This window comes from Euprymna scolopes, chromosome 32 (genome assembly GCF_053919585.1).
Source record: "Euprymna scolopes isolate OS-2025 chromosome 32, ASM5391958v1, whole genome shotgun sequence".
In the NCBI taxonomy this organism is placed as follows: Eukaryota; Metazoa; Mollusca; class Cephalopoda; order Sepiida; family Sepiolidae; genus Euprymna; species Euprymna scolopes.
Genome location: NC_136513.1, coordinates 2,330,229 through 2,351,934, shown reverse-complemented (window position 1 = coordinate 2,351,934; position 21,706 = coordinate 2,330,229). Strand labels below are relative to the sequence as shown.

At 33.0% G+C, this 21,706-nt stretch overlaps 1 protein-coding gene across 1 annotated transcript in view; it reads left to right on the top strand.

The window, feature by feature from the left end:
- The window catches only part of LOC145256185 (calmodulin-alpha-like), a 265,833-nt gene extending 244,800 nt beyond the window's left edge, over positions 1-21,033 (top strand). The window contains exons 4-5 of the mRNA XM_080114774.1: positions 8,388-8,633; positions 20,326-21,033. Of these exons, the coding sequence (XP_079970900.1) occupies positions 8,388-8,633; positions 20,326-20,354 (275 nt within the window). The 3' untranslated portion in view covers positions 20,355-21,033. The remainder of the gene's footprint in view (positions 1-8,387; positions 8,634-20,325) is intronic.
- The last annotated feature ends 673 nt before the right edge of the window (positions 21,034-21,706 follow it).

The following is a 21,706-nucleotide window of genomic DNA, read 5'->3' as shown; positions in this document are numbered from 1 at the left end:
GCTATCCCTCCATCTACTAGGATTGTGGCTTCAGGATAGCCAACCGAGGACAAGTGCAGGGTCCCTTTCCATGCGCGACATGACACTACAAACATCCCGATATTATACAACTGTTGATGCAGCAGCTACCAAAGGGTTAGGGTACCTGTACTACCAGTCGGGCACAGCAGCCAGGAACAGTCTATCCGGTACTCTCAACCCATCAAATGATAGTTTTTTTTACACAGTGATCACCACTTATCAAGGCCCGGAAGCTACTCAGGGATAATGGTTATTGCAAGTACATTACGTTAGTGTGGAGATTTGATGAAGTGTTTACTTAAAGGGCGGTTCATTAGGAATTTGTTAAGTTGGACTTGAACACATCCGAGTTGTAGTCCGGTGGGAAGCAGGCAGACGGAACAGAGTTCCACGGGCGTGCAGTTCTATGAAAGTCAACCCAATCTGCTTGCACTGGCATTACGGTATTCGAACACTCCCAAGTGCACACTTTAAGGGATTGGATGTGTCGGGAGTGGAGAAAAACGGTGTTCATTGTTCTAGTCAGGAAACAAGATGGATCACCGATTGTTTTTGTCGACTCCCAGTGGTTCGACCTCTACGCCTGGCTAAGAGAAAAAGAAGAAATATGAAAGCCGGGCGATAGATGGTGCCTATCTACTCCTTAAGCAGTTTAGGTTTGCAGACCGGTAATTTGTTTGAGTCACCAGCTCTAGGACGGTTGTCACCCAAGACTGGAGAAGCCTTCCTCCCCTTAGGTTTAGCTTCAGAGTTTTCCTTCTCCTAGACGGATGACCAGGGAGTATCTACGGGTCCATCGTTACCGAGAGGGTTTGCCCCGCGCCTCGGTCCTAATTCAGGTATTTCTGCGATCCCGCGAGGGTGGGTAGTGTTGTTACTGGGTTAGTTTATGAATGTTATATATCTACTGAGAAATTGTACTCCCCAAAGTGATTACGGGACGTTGCTATTTTATTGTTTGTTACTGGAGGAGGTGGCGAGTAAGAATTCATGCAGTGGAAGCAGTTATATTTGCAAACAGGTCTGTTGGAAGGAGTTTATATGAATTAATGTTTTTTCTTTCAATTTATAATTGAGGATAAAATAAGTAAGTAAAAAAAATAAAAGTAAAATAAAATAAAATTTTCTTCCTTTTATTTTTATGTTTGCTTAGGAAGAGGATAAACAAATCATACCTCATTTGATTCGCCTTTTCATTCTCATATATTTTGTCTATTGATATTTGACTTTTAATTGAAATATTCTAGTGTTCACGTCAGTTAAAATAAAATAACTTCAAATTGAGTTGGCAAAAAGAAAGTTCGCACAATTGAAAATTGTTATTTAAATTTAACTTTAGGACATTAATGCAACAAAAATACATCAGGAACACGATGAATTAGTAGCATAACCCAACTGCAATTTGACAGCCTGCAATCTTTTGGAAATTGCTTGAATTAGAATGCAACAGTACTCCAGGAAAAGGGCATCCCACTTGTCTTTAATGTTTGTCCAAAGTTTTTCCAAATTTGAAATTTTATAATTTCGTAGCTGTTGCTTTATTTAATGCCATAAGTTTTCGATTAGATTGAGGTCTGGAAGTACAGGCCAATCAAAACACAGAATATCATGCTCTCCCAGGAACCTCTTGACATTGCCAGCTGTGTGAATGGGAGCATTATCTTGCATGAAGATGGGAATATTATCACAATTCAGACCAAAGTAGGGTAGAAAATGATCAGTCAACATATAAATGTACTTGATCGAATTAGTTCAACCTTGCAAGCGAACTATAGGCCCTGGACCATTGATACTAATAATGCTCAACACCAAAACTTAAATTCCACCACTTTGCAGCATTGAAACTAAGCATTTAGCGTGAAATTCTTCGGTTTTCCTCCGACGCATGTACTGCCTATCATTACTGCCTAGCCTATTGAACTTGCTTTCGTCGCTAAAAAACACTTTTGACTAATATGAAGAGTCGTGATTTTCATTACATCTGACGAAGTTCACACGACGCTTTCTGTTCTTTAAAATAAATCATTGGCTTGGGCCTTGCAACATATCCTCACAAATTACATTCCTTTAGTCTGTTATTGAGAGTAGAAAGAGATCAGTTTTTAAGAAGACTGCACTGTTGTGGAGTTTGGGGAGCCGTTTCAAATTTGTTTCTTAGGCTGCGGATCTTGATAGCATTGTCTTCTCTACTAGAAATAACACAAATACGACCAGATTTAGGGGCATCACAAACACTGCCGGTGTTTTAGTTCTGTCGTGCCGTTTTCTCATCATATTTCAATCTGCATCCAATTTCTCGATTGGATAAACCAGAAAGGTGGGGATTACTGATCTTCTGACGATCACTAAGAGAAACTCGAGGCATACGGACTAAATGTTACGTTGTATAACCGGGAACAACAACAATTACGATGAGAGATGCTTTGTTGCCTGTTGGTGCACATTTTAAACTGATTTAGAGGCGATAATTTAAGTTGGTTTTAAGCGAATTTCTTGCTGCGGATTTTCCTTTTGCCTCCTCAATTTGAAGTTATTTTTTAAATTGACGTGAACACTAGAATATTTCAATTAAAAGTCAAATATGAACAGGTATAATTATAGAAGAATAAAATGGGGAATGAAATGAGGTACAGTTTGTTTAAACAATTGCATTAGATTAAGCTTAAATTTGCAATTTCTGTAGAAATTATAAGTGCGAACTTACTTTTTGCCGACACTGTAAATAGGATGCAATTTCATATGTTACCCTGATTCGGGTGGAGGTTCTTGCTATCACAATTTGTAGAAAAATTGTTTTAACTATATCAGTTGATCAAAAGCGTCGAGTCGTACCTAAATACTGTATTTATGTGATTTGAGCCACACATTCGCTGCTTGCTTTTTAGCAAAGCCCTTCACATATGACATAGACGCAGTGATGAGATTTTGAGTTATATTCTTTCTACGTTTATCACATAAGCGAGTCTTTCATCAATAGAAATGACATCATTATATATTAGTTTATCACCACTCAGTTCTGTATGGTACAAAAAGGAAGAAAACGTTCTAGCGTTCTGGACATGATGATGTGTAAATGTGATAACATTGCTGTAAGTATCGCCATGCACAGAAGTTATTGCTTAACCGGTTGATGTGTCGATGTTAACGAACGACCATCGACCAATGGATTGATGTGTCGTCATTCTCCTCAAAAACAGAAAAAAAACAGAAAACGGCAGAAAAACAGAAGCAATGTTCGCTATGAGCAGCAATATATAATAAGCAATAGCTCAATCCGCTGTGTTGATCTTGAAGTCATTTATAGTTTAAAAAAATGTTACAAAAAGAATAGAAACAAACCGGGAATAACGTTCCATGTTTGTTACTGTCCATTTCCACATTTTCTACATTCTTTCACATTTATTTACACATTTTATAACGGACAGGCACATTTTGCAATATATGGCTATAATAAATCTGAGTTTCATTTAATGCTTCAACCAGTAAATTCTAGACCAGCTACAATTATAATTTGCTAAGCTCTTTCTGTCATATGGTGAAAGGAATAGCAAAAATAGCATTTTTTGAAACTCTGCGGAATAAGAACTTTGAAAATTGTTTTTGGGTGTATTCTGTTGAATGATATATTTAATCGTAAATTTTAATTGACAGCTTTAATTTCTTTTCTCATATATATATATATATATATATATATATAGAGAGAGAGAGAGAGAGAGAGAGCGAGATAGAGCGAGAGAAATAAAAAGGAACAAACCGTATTATGTGTTCATCAACGTTTCGTCTTTATTTCGAGACTTATATATATTCTTTATATACTTAAGCGGCATATATAAAGCTGCATAAGTATATAAAGAATATACAATATACGGTAATGTGTATTAGTGTGTGTATGCGTATTTTGGAATGTAGTATTTTAGTGCTTTTAAAAATGTAATCCGTCGTGTGAAATGTTAATAAAATTAAGATATTTTAAAAGCATTGACTAAAAAGATCGATATCTTAATAAAACAACCAAAAACTGCAAACTATTTTATTAAAAGACGGATAAAATACGATTCATATTATTTGTTTCTCCTTTAACGTTTAAATATCTCCGATATATTTAGGACCGTAACACGTCTATCCTTGGAGAGTGAAAGAGTTATATGGCTATCTTTTTCTGTGCAAGTAACATCTAAAGTACCCGCGTGCTGCTACTGTTGTTATTTTTGCTGTTGAAAACGCACGAGGCGTAACCCTCAGATATAACAGCGTTTTTTTAAATATAAAATCATTGTGGCAGTTAAAGCTTTTAATTGTTTAAATTAATCTATATTTTGAAGCAGAATTACATTATTCATTTAGTGAATTGTATTTCAGCGTGTTCCTTTCAGAATTGAACTGTTAATTGTGTCAGAGTGCAATTGTCTTTCGTGTAAATGTGATTCTGAAGTTTAGCGGAGGCTTGATAATGTCATGTATGACTTCAACGACCATTTAACAGTTTTAAACAACCATAACAATTTTGTATATACATTTTATTGCGAAATCGATTCTATACTTAATAAAATTATGAAGAATATACGTACACATACAAATACCCAAGCCCCACATAAGTATGCATATATATATGTGTGTATATATATATATATATGAATGCACACATATATTTATTTAAGCCATTACTACCCCATTTTATACATTTATTTACAAAAAAACATATAGGTTTGTGTAAAAAACTAATAAATAATACTGTTTCTATATGTATACTCATTACTTCGGATAGATCTCCGAATTATCTTCCAAGGAACAAATATCTTGAATATAGAAGTGAATAAAAACAGTTGACAACGTTATATGTGACGTCATTACATTGGTTCAACACCAGAAAAAATATAATTTCAGGGCGACAAACGTAGCGTCAGGGAATACATTGCATTTACTTTCATTAATTTTTGTTAAATAAAGACATTATTAGAAATTGAACAAGTATATCTAGTATATTATGAGTGTTAGACTGCTTCCATGATGATGATCATCATCATCATGATCATCATCATCACTATGCAGTGCACCAGTCTTGACGATGACTAGTCGGGGCCTTCAGTGCTTTATCCCTCGGTGTTAGCACAGTCATCTTTCTTTGTGAAACCTCTGGTCACAAGCACCGCATATGTGGGTATCGCAGTTGTGTCGTCTATAAGGTGTTTCCAATCTGTATATTTCTTCCTTCCCTTTGGAGAGACTGTTCCGCCAGCTACTCCTTTCTTTGGCATGTTCTTCCCAGCTCTACACATTGATGTTCATCGCTTCTTTGTTCCGCTTTGTTACATCTTTGTACCGAAGATTCTGACCTCTTACGTTGCGGGTTCCGTTTTCCACTTCCCTGCAAAAGATCATCTTTGGATTTCCTCCATTCTAGCAATGGTCTATCGTAGTTTCATTATAGTAAGGTACCTTCCACGCTGTTTAGAGAACGTTCACGTTTCAATCGTAGTCACTCTATTTTGATGTGTCTCTGCTGTACGGCTTCCAGTCTCCTTATGTATTCTCTATACAGATTGTAGGTCTCTGCTGAGTACAGCATGGCTGGCAGGACACCAGCTTTGAAGACTCTGCACTTTGTGTCTAGCCGGATACTGGTCCTCATCCAGAACCGCTTACCAAAGGCGGCATATGAGGTTTGGATTCGGCAGCTTATTTCTTTGTCAGCACGGTTGTCAGTGTTTAGAGTGCTTCTAAGATATTTGAAGTTTTGAACAACATTTCGCGTCTCGCTATTGATTATTATTATAGGCTCTTGGTGGCCGTTGTTATCTGGTAAGCGCTGATACATCATTTCTATCTCCCTTATCTTGCTTTGTAAGCTGATCTTCCTGGCTGTTTGAGAGAAGGTATCAACTATCATCTGCATCTGAGCTTAATTGTGAGTTTTTAGAGCAGTGTCGAATGTGAACAACAGTTCTGTTATCAGCGTCTTCCTTGTCTTGGTTTTGACTTTCAGTCTTAAAAGGTTGAAGAATTTCCCGTAGGAACGCGTGCAGACGAAGACACTTTCTTCAATGCTTTGATGAAGCGTGTTAGGACGTTTGTCAGTAATAGAATGAATAGTGGTGTGGTCAGCACACATCTTTTTTTGGTGTCGTGGTTTACTTGCAAGAGTTCATTTCTCGGTTCCCTACTATATCTCCCCCATTTGTTCGTTCGTGAAATTATTTAATCATTATCACAAAGTTATCGGGGTATCCGAACACTTTAAAGACTTTCCATAGAATTTTTCGCTCGACCGTATGAAATGCTTTGCGGAAATCCACAAAGACTATGTGGAGCTCACGGTACTGTTCAATGTTGTTTCTCGGATTTGCCGTAGGCTTAAGATCATATCTCTTGTGGATCTTTCACGTCTGAACCTGCATTGTGATTCGGTTAAGACCTTTTCCGCGAGTCTTGCTAGCCGAGCTTGCACCACTTTAGCCATTATTTCCCAGGCAGTGGTCAGCAAGGATATTTCTCGGTAATAACTGCAGTTCTTGTGCTCCACTTTGTTTTTATAGATTGGAATGATCTTGACATATTTGAATTCGTGTGGTAGCGCTCCTTCTTTCCAGCATTTTGCTATGAGTTGGTAAAGTATTCTTATGAGTTCTTCTCTGTCAAACTTGTACACTTCAGCTGGTATACCGTCAATTCCTAGAGATTTGTTCATTTTAGATTTGTCAATTGTGTCCCTACTTTCCCTAAGAGTTGGTGTGTTTATCAGATCCATCTACTGGGGCGAAGACTATTATGCGGCTTAATATCTTATCAGTATTGCATTTTACATTGAATAGTGATCCGAAGTACTCTTGTCATCTTTGAATTACCTGTCTTGGTTGGGTCACTGTAACGTTTACATCTTCTGATAAGTGGGTGCCAATCATCTGGGCTCCGGGGTCATATACTTCTTCGGTGACTTGAAGAAAGCTGCAGAATTCATCCACCTGATTCTGCATATCTTCAGCTATTATCCGCCACCATGTGTTTTCCATGTCTCTTTGATTTTTCTGGACTTATATATATATATATATATATATATATATATATATATATATATATATATATATATGTATATATGCGTGTGTGTATGTGTGTGTATGTGTGTGTCTGTGTCTGTGCGTATGTGTGTGTATGTGTATGTGTGTGTGCGTGTGTGTGTGTGTGTGCCTTAACTTATTTCAGCTTATTCTGGCTTGCTTTAGTCGGATTACATAGTTTGGATTTTAACGCTTGCTTTTATGATTCATTGCATCACTAATTTCCTGGGCATCCTCGTTGAACCAGTTCGCATTCCGCTTCTCTGTGTAGCAAAGTACCTCTGCCGCAGCAGAGAATACAGGCATGGTTAGCGAGGTCAACTTTTATTATGGAGAATCAAAATATTCACTGATGTCTTCAATGCTGAATAGATTGTCAGTTGTAGTTTATCTTGCCATCTTCTATCTCCGAGTTTTGACTAGTCTAGCCTTCTCTTGTGCAGATTTTATGGTGAAATTGAAGGTAGTCTTGATTAGGTCTGTAAGTTTGACAATCTGGTACTCGCATGGCCCAGAGACGTTTGGTAGGATGTCTTTCAGCTGAGAGTAAAAAAGTCCCTTTTCCCTCGTCTGTTCATTGTCGGCGCATAGCCATAAGCAATATTAGTTTTAATAATTGATGTTATCTATACATGTTCTAATCAGATTTCTTGTTATCAACTAAAGTTATTTCCTCACTTTTATATGCTTAAATTTTGATTTGTTAGTATAAAAATTGTTTGGTGGTTAGTAAGTTTGTGATATGTTAGGCTTAATAAGCCTAGAAATTCAGCCCGAATGATTGTATTTCATTTTATTATATATTTTCTAGAAAATATTCCAAATTTTTCGTGCTGTATATATATATATATATATATATGTATATATATACATATATATATCAATATTAATATGTATATATATCAATATATATATATATATATCAATATATACATATATATATATATCAATATATACATATATATATATCAATATATACATATATATATATCAATATATATATACATGTATCAATAGATATCAATATATAAGAATATATATATATGTCAATATATGTATATATATAGCCGCGATGATGAGTTGTGATACAACGAAACAGTATTCTATGTGGTTGACTATATATATATATATATATATATATATACCCATATATATATATATATATATATATATATATATGTATATAAGAATGCATGTTTGCTCACATATATTCTATTTAATAAAATGTTCCGATAAATCACCGCGATTTTTATTTCCCATAAGAACAAGCAATACTATATTAATATTATATTTATTTCTTTTTTCTTTTTCAAGGTAATGGCACCATCGAATATGCGGAATTTGTTGAGATGATGGCTAAGCAGATGGGTCCAACCGACCCTGAGAAGGAGATGCGTGAGGCCTTTCGCGTATTTGACAAGGATGGTAACGGGTTAATCACAGCTGCCGAACTGCGCCAGGTAATGGCAAACTTCTCTGATGAGAAACTGACCAGCGAGGAAATCACTGAGATGATTCGGGAAGCCGACATTGATGGCGACGGGATGGTCAACTACGAAGGTACGCATCAACGTCTATTGCACTACGAAGAACCTATGCTAATGATACTGGAAAGGGGCATGTAGAGAAACATATAGGGGTCCGTTATACGTATTATATAACTTTATTTAAAGATAAAAATAAAATATGCAACTTCACTATAGAAACTAAAAAAAATTATAAAAATGCAATCCCATTTTTGCAAAATACTTGTGCTATTTACGATATTATTTCTTAAAGCATTACTTGCTGTCTATGGCGTCTAATGACACTTGTGAATCTTTCTATGGACTAGATGCCACACGTAAGTTGAACAAGTTTATAACTATATGCTATTGTGGTTTAGATTGATATATGATCTAGAAGAAATTCTGTAGAAAAATAAAATCATTTACAGGCTAAAAAAAAATATGTATTTCGTTACACGGAACATACGTGGGGAGAGAAAAGGGGGCGGGACTGAAAACATTCGCAAAATCAGTAAAAACGGAAGTGACGTAGGTTTAAATTAAGGCTAGACAATCGAAAGGAGAGGGTGACTTTCAAAACTGTCAGCGAAAAAAGCAACACCTCTGTTGAAAAGTGGCCAGTTGAAGGTGAAGATATTAATGTTTTAGCCAATTTTTCGATATTTGTCGCCTGAAACGTCAAGCTTCAAAACGATACTGATCTTTTGAAAATCCGCCGCCTCTGTTTAAAGTTTTAGGTAGACATGCAAACATACATTCATACATACATTTATAGATCGGTAACTAAAAATTTTAGACCCACACCGATTAAAACGCTTGCCCTATCTCTGAATACCCTTTATGTAAAATTTCAAATGTTTAGACCAGAAATTGTCTGAGTAATTTGTAGAGACCGCAGAAATTTTTTTTAACTTTTACCCATATTATGACCCCTTAACATTTATTGATTTGTGTTTACTTTAAGCTTTTTTACGTAAATATTACGCAAGTATAAATCATGTAGAATATCTGCATGAATATAATTACACGTAATAGTTAACTAAAGATGATCATTCCATAAGAAAACTGAAAAAAACTAATAGCGAATTAATTAAAACGAATGTTTAAAAGAATATGCAAATTAGCTAGTTCTTTTGCTAGTGAATGCAATTCCACAACCCATATATAAGAAAATTGTATTTTCTTTTTAAATGAATACAAAAGAGCGTTTTTAATATGAATATCAATACACACACAAAAAAAAAGAATTTACAGGAGTATATATATATATATAGAGAGAGAGAGAGTGACTCAAGAGTTAACATACGGAGTATTGAACTTTGGGAACACATTTTTAATCGGGTGTCGGCTAGAAATTTCGCTTCGACGATTTCAACTTTTGGAACTCTACCAAACCCCTCCGCGAATTTTGGCTCTAAACACTTGAAATTTAAGATATAGGTTACTTGGACATGAATCCAATTTATAATGTGATTGGAGCTCTAAACTATAAATGTTAAAGGGGTCATATTTCGGGTCAAAGATTTAAAAAAAATCACTCTATTGTCTCTACAAAATTATTCAGCCAATTTCTGGTCTAAACATTTGAAATTGTACATAAAGTGTATTCAGGCAGAGGGTAAGCTTTTAAATCGGGTTTCTTTTTTTTTCTGAAATTGGGCTTCCAAGCGGTCAAAGTTCAGCACATTTTACCCTTGCGGTCTCTAGAAAACTATTAAGCCAATTTGGAATCTAAACATTTAAAATTTAACATAAAATGTATTCAGACATTCAGGAATTTGCAGAATCTACCGAATTCCTCTACCAATTTTGGGTGTAAAAACTTAAAATTTAGATGTAAGTTACTTCAACATGGGTCAAACAGTTTAACTAATTTTTAGCATAAAACAATAAATATTAAGGGGCCAAAATTGGGGTCAAAGTTTTCAGAAATTGACGTTTGCGGTCTCTACAAATTTTCTCTATGGTAGTTAAGGAAGCCTATTGTGTATGTATGTAAGGCATTACCGTACATATTCACACTTTTTTAATATATACATATACATAAAAAGTTATTAATAGTGCATAGGGCCTGAACAAAGCCGGGCTGAACTGCAAGTATATATATATATATATATATATATATATATATATATATATTTACACACGTAAATTTGTATATATATGTGTGTGTGTGTGTGTAAGTGTGTATAGGTATGTATCTAAATATCTAAATACCTATATATAAAGAAAATAAGAAAAAAGAGGGGAAGGCGGAGAAATATAGAGACAATGAATAACATGACAAAAGTCCATTTCTCGTTTCTATACTTTTCAATTGCTGTTGAAATTCTACGCATAATCTTTCCTGTGTCAACGCCGGTATTGGAGATTGTATGCCCAAAGTTGATGTTTCTTTTTTAAAATAGGTTTATATATATATATATATATATATATATATATATATATATATATATATATATATATATATATATATATATATATACCATTAGGGTCCATTCTCTCCATGGTAGGGCCATTGCCACAAAAGGTCTCAAAATGGGTCTTTGGCATTTTACAACCTGTATTGTCTGAAAGATTTATTTTATTTTGCTGACTTTATAAAAAAGTCTAAGATTGTTAATAGATGTATGTGCTCTTATGAAATTAGCAATATTTTTACTTGTGTCCCTGTTTTGGAAACTATAGATATCTGTGCAGATTTTTTATATCGGGGCCGGATATTTCCTCCTCCTATTCCTGAAAACATCTTTATTGAACTTATGAAATTTGCCACGACATCTGTGGAATTTAGTTTCAACAATAGTATGTATCGGAAACAGAGGTTGTGAGCTCAGTACTTGGATCAACCATGGCGAATATTTTTGTAGGTTCTATGAAGAGCACTTACTATCTGGATCCATAAAACCATTAGTGTACTTCCGATATATTGACGACACATTCTGTTTATTTTATAACCAAAAGGAAGCAACCCTTTTTCTCCTTACTCAATGGAATGCATCCCGCGTTAAAGTACACCTATGAGGGAAAGTGCAATTCGTCCATAGCTTTCCTTGGTGTATTGGTAACAAAAACGCCATCTAATTACCATACATCTATATACCGCAAACCAACATTTACAGGTTTGTACACTCGTTAAGATTCATTTTGCACTAAAAAACGTAAGATAAATCTAATTTGGACCCTAACATATCGTGTCCTTAAGATTTGTTCCAAGTTAAAATTAGATGATGAATTGGAAACAATCACTGATACTTTATCCAAAAACGGGAGCCCACTAGTTTTGATTAGGTCAGTTATTAAAAAATATTGGCTGAATTCTCTCGAATTAAAGAGAATATAGTAGTCAAAATGCCCAATTTATCTTCGTTTGGCTTGGTTCGGTACAGTAAGTGAGAAATTTACCAAACAAATAAGTTCAGCAGATCATGGATGTTATTTTGCTGCCAATGTGCGTGTTGTGTTCTCTACAACAACTTTATTACCATCTTCTCGAAAAGACGTTCTACCCCCCCCCCATCATAATAGTAACGTTATTTACAATTTTGAATGTGATTGCGGTGCCAACTACTTGAGTCGAACGAAACGACATTAAGATTATATGGAAGACTCCAACAATATGTACCCAGTAAAATTATGAATGGACCCTACCGGGCAATGGACGTTGTTACTAACACATGCGGACCCTCAATTACGGAGCATTTACTTAAAAACCCGTCTTGTGCAGCGATCTTTAACACGGACACTTTTTCTAGTCTAAGTCGTGCTCATTCACTATATCACCTTAAGATCTGAGAGACTATTAACGTTCGAGTTAGAGAACCTTCCGTTCGCAAACAAAGGGAATATCTCCTGTGTTTGAACGTGATTAATCTCTAGGGTATTCGACCATAACGCTGTTTTATTTAAATTGTTTTCCCACTTTTTTTTCTTGCCGTAAATAGAATAAAACACAATTTTAATCGCTTTTTCATTCTTTGTTTTAAAAATTCCCTCGATACAGCTTTGAGAAACGAGGGTCGAAACCGGGCAGCTGGCTCCCTATTTCTCTTTATTTCTTCTCCTGTTCTCCCCTTTTCCCCCTTTTTGGAGAGAAGATTAAGAGAATCTATATTTATTTATATACATACTATTATGAATCATAAAAGTCTTCCCTTCTTAATTGCTATATATATATATATATATATTATATATACATTTATTTATATTTCTGTAGAAATTTATTTTCTTCTTATACACAGATCCTTATATAAGAAACTTACAGAGCAATATAGAGAATAAATGGCAAAATGTTATATTCCAAAATTCATGATATTAACAATAATTTATCCCTCTAATTCAGCTGACTTATAGACATCTTGACAGTATCTGTTTCGTAGCGCAAAATAAATCAATTAATTATTATATCAATATATATATATATGTTAATAAATATCTATCTATCTATCTATATATATATATATGATTATATATGATTATATATATGATTATAGTTGATATATATAAATATATACCTATTATATCTCATATTACGAATATGGGTGTATATTATATATATACATATATATACATATCTAAACACACACACACACACACACACACATATATATATATATACATATATATATATATGTACAATTCTTAAGTATAAGCAACGAAAAATGATTTTAACGTGTTATCTTTATAAAGTTACCAAATGTGTATTACCAAGATTTACGCGCTCTATAAAATATAAATAAAACAAGTTTATAAAAAGTGTGCATATATAATATAACCATAAATATTATTTTTAATCAGTATTTTTAACTTGTAAGCTCTCTCTCTCTCTCTATATATATATATATATATATAGAGAGAGAGAGAGAGAGAGCTTACAAGTTAAATAATACTGATTAAAAATAATATTTATGGTTATATTATATATGTAAACTTTCTATAAGCTTGTTTTATTTATATTTTGTAGAGCGCGTGAATCTTGGTAATACACATTTGGTAACTTTATTAAGATAACACGTTAAAATCATTTTTCGTTGCTTATACTTAAGAATTGTACATATATATATATATATATATATATATATATATATACATGGGGGGCTATATTATCATGAATAATATAATATAAGTATACAAACACACCCGCGCATATATATATATATATATATATATATATATATATATATATATATATATATATATATATATATATATATGGACTCTCATTCTTGATATATATGTATATATATATAAGTGTATTCATAACTGTTTCCATTATATATATATATATATATATATATATATATATATATATATATATATATATATATATAGAGAGAGAGAGAGAGAGAGATAGATATAGATTGGTGAATGATTATTAATTTGAGTGAATTAGGATAGATCTTTCAGCTTGAATCAATGAATTAAAAGGCCATCACTCTTTATTAGTTTATTTGCTTCTAACTGTCGGACGGACAATTATGGGAAGAAATAACAATAGGCCGACCATTACAGGCTTAATCATATGCAAGAAGCAATTGAGATGAATTGACGCCGAACAAAAGGGGGAGAGAAAGAAGGTCGCAAAAAAGAAAAAAAGATTTAGAGAGAGAGAGAAATGTGCATAAGCATTTATGCACATATATAGGTATATATACAAATACTCACGAATTCATACACACATACACACACACATATATATATATATATAAATTGATCGATGCATCTCTATATGTATGTATCTGTATATGTAGCTTAAAATTATCTTACTTTTAAGAACGAGGTTAATTGTAATTTCGTTCGTCATAATTGCGTAGAAGAGCAAAGACATTTAGATAAGTAATAAAAAGAAATGATGGATATGTTTTCTATGCTTCCATTTTATGTGGCGTTTCTTTATTGAAATGTTATTTCAAACTTATACATGGGACATCAATCGACATGATGAAAGCAATAAGAACGGTTGTTATTAATCTATTCAGCACATATTATTACTCAAGTATAAGGCATAATGAAAGAGAAATAATTACTATCCTAAAGGTGTTAAATAGTATGCGAGAGTTGACATCGCTTAATATTATGGACTGATATTCATTTCGGTTTGGATATTACAAAGCTAGTATGCATTTTAAGATGAACAAAGCATAATTATATAGGGATTAAATCCATAATAGCGTCTTTACTAAGTAGATACCCCTTTCAATGAAGCCGTGTTTATGAATAGCAGTTCTTATACTAATCACAAAATGATGAAATGGACATTTTTGTCAATGTAGTAAAAATAAAATTCCCGGTTGAGATTCTTTATGAGAATAGAGCTAAATATTTGGGCTTAGTTTAACAATTCCTCGTAAAATAATGGTCAAGTAAATTAGCATGAAGGGGAGATCGAATATGATGTTAAGGTAGAAAAAAACTTAACAGACGCGTGGGTGCATCTCGTCTTAAGTGAATTTTATTTTGTCTTTACTGATTGCATTCAATCTGCGAGATTGATAGATTATTCTTTCTCAGATATATAATTTTCAAATGAAAGACGAAAACTAATAAATACAATAAATTCTCCGTATAATAAATAGTATTCTGTTTTGTACTAATCTGTTAGGATGTTTCAAGGATGAAAATCGCTCAAGAATGAATTAATGAGATAAACGATACCCAGTTGAATAAATATATTTAAATAATTGAAAAAATAATTAAGGACACTAAGTACGTTTCCTTTGTCTTGTAAATGATTTTTACAATGCATGTTTACAATAGATCTGAAGGCGATAATTTTGTAATCTTCATGGATGCAGTTTATTGATAATTTCTTCCACAATCAGGAAACGATGTGTATGCGTGTGGGTCACTCTTCAGTATAAAACTTTGGTTTCCCTTCGATCTACGAATCAAATACAAGCAATGCTATTGCGAAAAACGCTATCAATCAGAGAGACTCATCGAATGTCAAGAAGAAGCCAGAGAATACAATCTTTCAGAATGACGTAGGTATGCCGGATCCCTAGATTAACTTGTTCGGACGTTAAATGGAGACCGAATTACAGATATATATATATATATATATATATATATATATATATATGTGTGTGTGTGTGTGTGTGTGTGTGTGTCTGTGTCTGTGTCTATGTGTGTATGTACTTGTGTGTGAGCATGTGCGTGAGTATATATATATATATATATATATATATATATGGGTGTGTGTGTGTGGGTGTGTGTGTGCGTGTGTGTGTGTGTGTGTGTCGTAGACACAATTATTCGCGATATTTTTCCTTCCTACTATTATAAATGCTTATCTCATTTTCGGATTAATGAACTTTAACATAATATACGTGGCCAGCCTTATAGTCCCACCAAACATCATCGGCGTCTTTATCAATGTGGGCAGATGTTGCTAACACAATTGAAGTAGCTCGATAATTGCTTTGGTCACTTGGTCAAAACTATGTTTAGACATGTAGACGCTAACAACAGAACGATAAAGATAGAGATCAAGAAACAGATAATGGGAGAGCTTTTAACTTAAAGATGGATTTGTTGAAAGGAATTACGACACTGTTCAAATAAGTTTTTTCCCAAGATTGATTTTAGTAGCCTTTATTCTTTATTTCGGTCGGTTACGTTTCCCTTAGACCAACGTTTATGTTAATCAGTTTTAGTTAATATTATTAGTCCTCCATTCGGATCGAACTTTGTAAATTTACGAAATGGTTCACATTTAGTTCGCTTTAACGCATTTTCCCTATTTATTAACACCTATTAAACGGATTGAAACCTTAATATCTGATGATTAGTACAAGGAACTAATTGTTAATCAACACATATGTTCTAGAGTTATTTGAACATAAATGTTGGAATTTTAATTTTTAATGGTGTACAGATTTCTGGCTTCGGTATAGTATTATTGATTTATTTATGTGAATATGTCAGAGGAGAATAATAGACATTATTCTTTTTCTAAACAAAACATTAATTGATGCTAAAAAATGCAAATTTCTATGTTGTTTTTCTGTATGAGAATCAATTTGATCCAGTTTTATATTATAGAGTTCTCATTAATTTATAAAATAAAAATATCGGTAAAATAGTTAACACTAGAAAATCTTTCAATCCCCAAAATTCCAGCTCATATAAAACACATTCAAATCTATCTATCTATCTATCTATACTCCTATAAATTCGTATATCTTTTGTGTGGAATGATATTCATATTAAAACACGCTATTCTTTTTATTTAAAAAGAAAGTACACTTTTTTATAAATATGGGTTGTGGCAGTGCATTCACGAGAAAATATCTAGCTAATTTGCATATTCTTTTAAACATTCATTTTAATTGATTCCCTCGTAGGTTTTTCTGTTTCCTTATTATATGATCATCTATTACGTGTAGTTACATTCATACAGATATTCGACATGATTTATACTTACATAATATTTGCGTAAAATCTTTACATTAAACAAAAAATTGTTTCCATATATATTTATGTATACGTATATATCTTTGTTTAATCTATTAGTCTATCTATTTATCTATATATGTATAAAAGTGAAAGTGTCTGTGTGTCTGTTTTTGTATATTTCTCTACGCAATAACTCTGCCAATTTTACGTCTACAGCTTCGAAATTTGATTTACAGGGTACTGAGCTTTGGGAAAATCTATTTGATCGATTTTCGGCGAGAAATTTGGATGTAAAGGGATCAAATTTCAACATTTTTACCTTTGAGAACTACCAAACTCCTCTGACAATTTTGGGGCAAACACTTGAAATTTTAGATATATGTTCCTTGGACATGGATATAACTTCATAACTTGATCTGAACCTAAAACAATAAATATTAAGGGGTAATAATAGGGGTAAAAAATTTAAAAAATACCGCTTTTTTTTGCTTTTTTTGTCCAGGATACACCTCCAAACACCCAGGCAACAGCGGGCACCCATGCAAGTATACTTATAAACTAAAGCCCTATAGATTTAACGGAACAAAAAAATGTACAATTTCTTTCAATATGATGCGTTTTACAAAACGGTTCTACGCGTAAACAAAAGACAGGAACTACCATTTTTTACAAGTAAACAAGTTTTAATTTATATATTTATAAAAGTGAACGTGTCTGTGTGTCTGTTTGTGTACAATTCCCGACAAAATAACTCTGTCAATTTTAAGTCTACAAACTCGAAATTTGATATACCGGGTACTGAGATTTGTAATGAATTTTCGGACAGAAATTTAGCTGTTAAGGGGTAAAAGTTCAACGATTTGACCGTTGAGAATTGTACCAAACTCCTCCGCCAATTACGGGCCTAAACACTTGAAATTTTTTATATGGGTTCCATGGGCTGGGATCTAACTTAATAATATGATTTGAGCCCGAAACAATAAATGTTAAGGTGTCATAATAGGCGCCAATTTAAAAAAAATGATCTCTGTTGTCTCTACCAAATTACTCAATTTCGGGTCTAAACATTTGAAATTTTGCATAAAGTGTATTCAGAGATAGGGCAAGCTTTTTAATCGGTTTGGATCGAAAATTTGAGCTACCAATATATAAATGTATGTATGCATGTTCGCATGTCTACCTAAAACTTTTGACAGGCGCTGCGCATGTTTACAAGATCAGTATCGTTTTGAAGCTCGGTCCTTCAGACGACAAATACCGAATAATTGGTTAAAGAATTAATTTCTTCACCCTCAACTGGGCACTTTTCAACAAGGAAAGGGCGCTTTTTCCGCCGATATTTTCGAAAGTCATCCCCTCTTTTCGATTGTGTAGCCTTAATTTATACCTACGACATTTCTGGTTTGGCGGTGGTCGTAACAGCAAAGACGTCAGGTTTTTCCCCGTTCTTTTCCTCCTTCACGGTACGGGTTCGAGCCTGAATTCTTACTACCACTTTTTTTTTGCTCAACACGCACATTCAAACACCCGGGCAATGCCGGGCTGAAATGCTAGCTATTCTATAATATAACCGTTTCTAAAACTTATTATCGCTGTGAGTTCGAAAATCTGTACGGACATAAATATTTCTCTCTTCGAGAAGACACACAGAAGAAAAAACAAAACATGGTGATTGTTTAACCGTTTCAAAAACTTATCTCCACTGTTAGTTAAAAAATTTATACGGCTGCCAAGTTTGACATAAATGTTTCTTTGTTCGAAAAGACACAAAAATAGAAAAAAAAGAAACATCAGCGTTTATATCGGAAGAAAAGTTGTGAGTATTACATATAAAATGAGAACATTAGTCTCAAACGGAAAATAATGCAAATCTTAGCTCTTAAAATATTCCGAAACAAAGTAGTAACTTTCTCTTAATTTGTGATGCGTATTATTTGGATATTTCGACTACTGACCTCATCTTGATCATAATTTTCACAGCGTTTCGATATAACATCCAACCTTCTTCATGTGTACCTTGTTAAACTTGGGAACCGAGCAAAACATTGTAAAAATAATTCCTAAGTTGAGAATAGTAGCATGGAGAATCCAAATAATACGAATACACGTCCATATCTAAAAAAAAAAAGCAAAAACATATTTCGCAAAATAATATAAGACTAGTTCGTACTTCAAGAGAGTCCAGCGTTTGGCATGACGATTCATATTTTAAGTTTCATACTTCGAAAAGCTGCACCTGAACGGTCTATTAAAACGTTCTACGTATCACAAACAGATAAAAAGTATCGTTCACACAATGTAAATCATGCACCTCATCAATTCTCATAGAGAAATAATTACATTTTTCACCTTTTATTGGGTTCTGTTTTTGTAAATTCCTATTCTAATACATGGCAATAGTCGCATTAGAATAGTCATAATGCGTTTACTCGGTTTTAGGTATCAAAGCAAGTCACAATGAAAAAAAAACGTGTGTCAAGCAAATAGATTAATGCTTGTATTCGAATCCACGATTTCACACGTTTAGAAAACATGGATTCGTCGTTCATAAACAGTAATTATTTTTATAAAAATATGTTGATTTAAAATGATATATTTAATAACAACAAATACGCAAATATAGATTAGGTTGATTAAAATTCTCAATTAATTTTTAAATATGGCTTAGATATTTGTATTTATAAATTAAAATCTTATTATCAAATACGAATATCTTTCCATGATATATTTTCGTGTAATTCTCAGTGGAAAAAGAATTAAACGAAATTGAATTATACGAAATTAAACGAAATCAAATTATAAGGGGATTATAAATGATGAGTTTAATGGGAAAATTTTATTTTTCTTGTAAATGGCTCGACAAAAACATGTAAAGGTAGTACGTAGTCGGGTAGAATGAACCCCCCTGGTACTATAGCTCGTAGATTGTTTGTTAGGAAGACCTAGCATTGTTCACACTAACTGTGTTGGAGTTTTAGAGCATAAAGTAGTTGAAATTTTAGATGTTTCATGAGATTGGATCCCCGTAAAGTGTTTTAATGAATACATATTATAGTAAAGGAAGTCTAATAAAATCTATTAGATATACAAGTGTATACAGAGAAGAACATAGGTTATTAGTACTAGACAGAGTGAACGTGACGAAATATGAAGGTAATGTATATCTATACATAATTCCGAACTAACAATTGTGAACGTCTTAACCACTTATTTGTCATGTATATATATATATATATATATATATATATATATATATATATATATATATATATATATATATATACAACGCGAACCACGATACATGTATATTCTAAAATGCTTTTTATTTCTTTTTTCTGTCTTTTCAGAGTTTGTTAAGATGATGACCCCAAAGTAGATGTATACTTTGATCCTTATCTTTTTTTTTACCCCGCCGCTGTGGGACGTGCTTCATGAAGTGCCTCTCCACAGTCGCAGCTGTCGTCACGTCACTGTCATTGTCCTATGGACGCTTAGAGCAGAGTTTGGCGTGTGCTGTCGCGTCCCGTGCTGCACGAAACATTTACTCAACAACTCAATCACTTTTCATTTTTTAAACGATCTCATATTTATCTCTGGATAAAACTATAACCGTCATTTTTATTATTACAACCAAAACCAATACTGTTATTATTATAACTATTACTATTATTATTAATATTGGTATTATTATTATTATTATTATTATTATTATTATTATTATTATTATTATTATTATTATTATTATCTTTGCTGGTTTCTATTACTGACACTACTTCAAATGGTACCGTTATTATTATTACTGTTATAATTCTATCAAGTATGACACACTTTCTTTTTTATAATGTTATAATATACAACTACTCTAACTAATATTACTTCTACTACGTTAGCTATTGCTACTTCTAGTTCTTTTTTGTATCCTTGTTATAATCACCGTGATGATAGCATACGAATCAAAAAAGATCTTCTCTACGACTATTTGTAACATTTCTATTATCTATGTTAACTCTTAACAGCAATAAACAATTGTACATATTTTTCAAAAACTTGAAAAACTGCCTTCCTGTCTTTATTTAACGCATGCACGCACGTATAGAAAATATATGCATATATATATATATATATATATATATATATATATATATATATATATATATATATATTCATAATATGTGTCCAAAACGGTAAGTATGAACAAATATGACCTATGAAAGACATTTATCTAAATTTAACCAAGATAAAGCACAGGTTAAAAACGGTTTTACTGTTCAGCTAATATGAGTTGTTCCAGTTCATGAAACTGATGTAAATGTAAAGACATGTTATCTACGTTGATATATATATTACTGTGATCCTAGGAAAAGTTCATAAAGTAAAAAACCTGTAGAACCGGCTTTGTAGAAAACCATGCAAATGTGTCTCTTCATTATCTGACTGTTAGGAAGTTTGTAATCTCTTGTTAAGTTGCGATCATTCCTGATGAGAGTGTCTAACTCGGGGTATTTATAATGATAAGAGCCCCTTGATAGTTAATTACGCAGACGCCATAAACACCTTCTCAAGCCATTACTCCGAAAGAACTACACATTTATTTTTCATTTTGAGATCTATGGTTTTGGATCCGTGAACTTCCTTTTTCTTACCAATCGGCTGCAATCTATGTGACGTAGTTCCATGTCGAAAGTGTCAGTTATCGTATGTATGCTCTCTTCCATATGTCTTCCATAG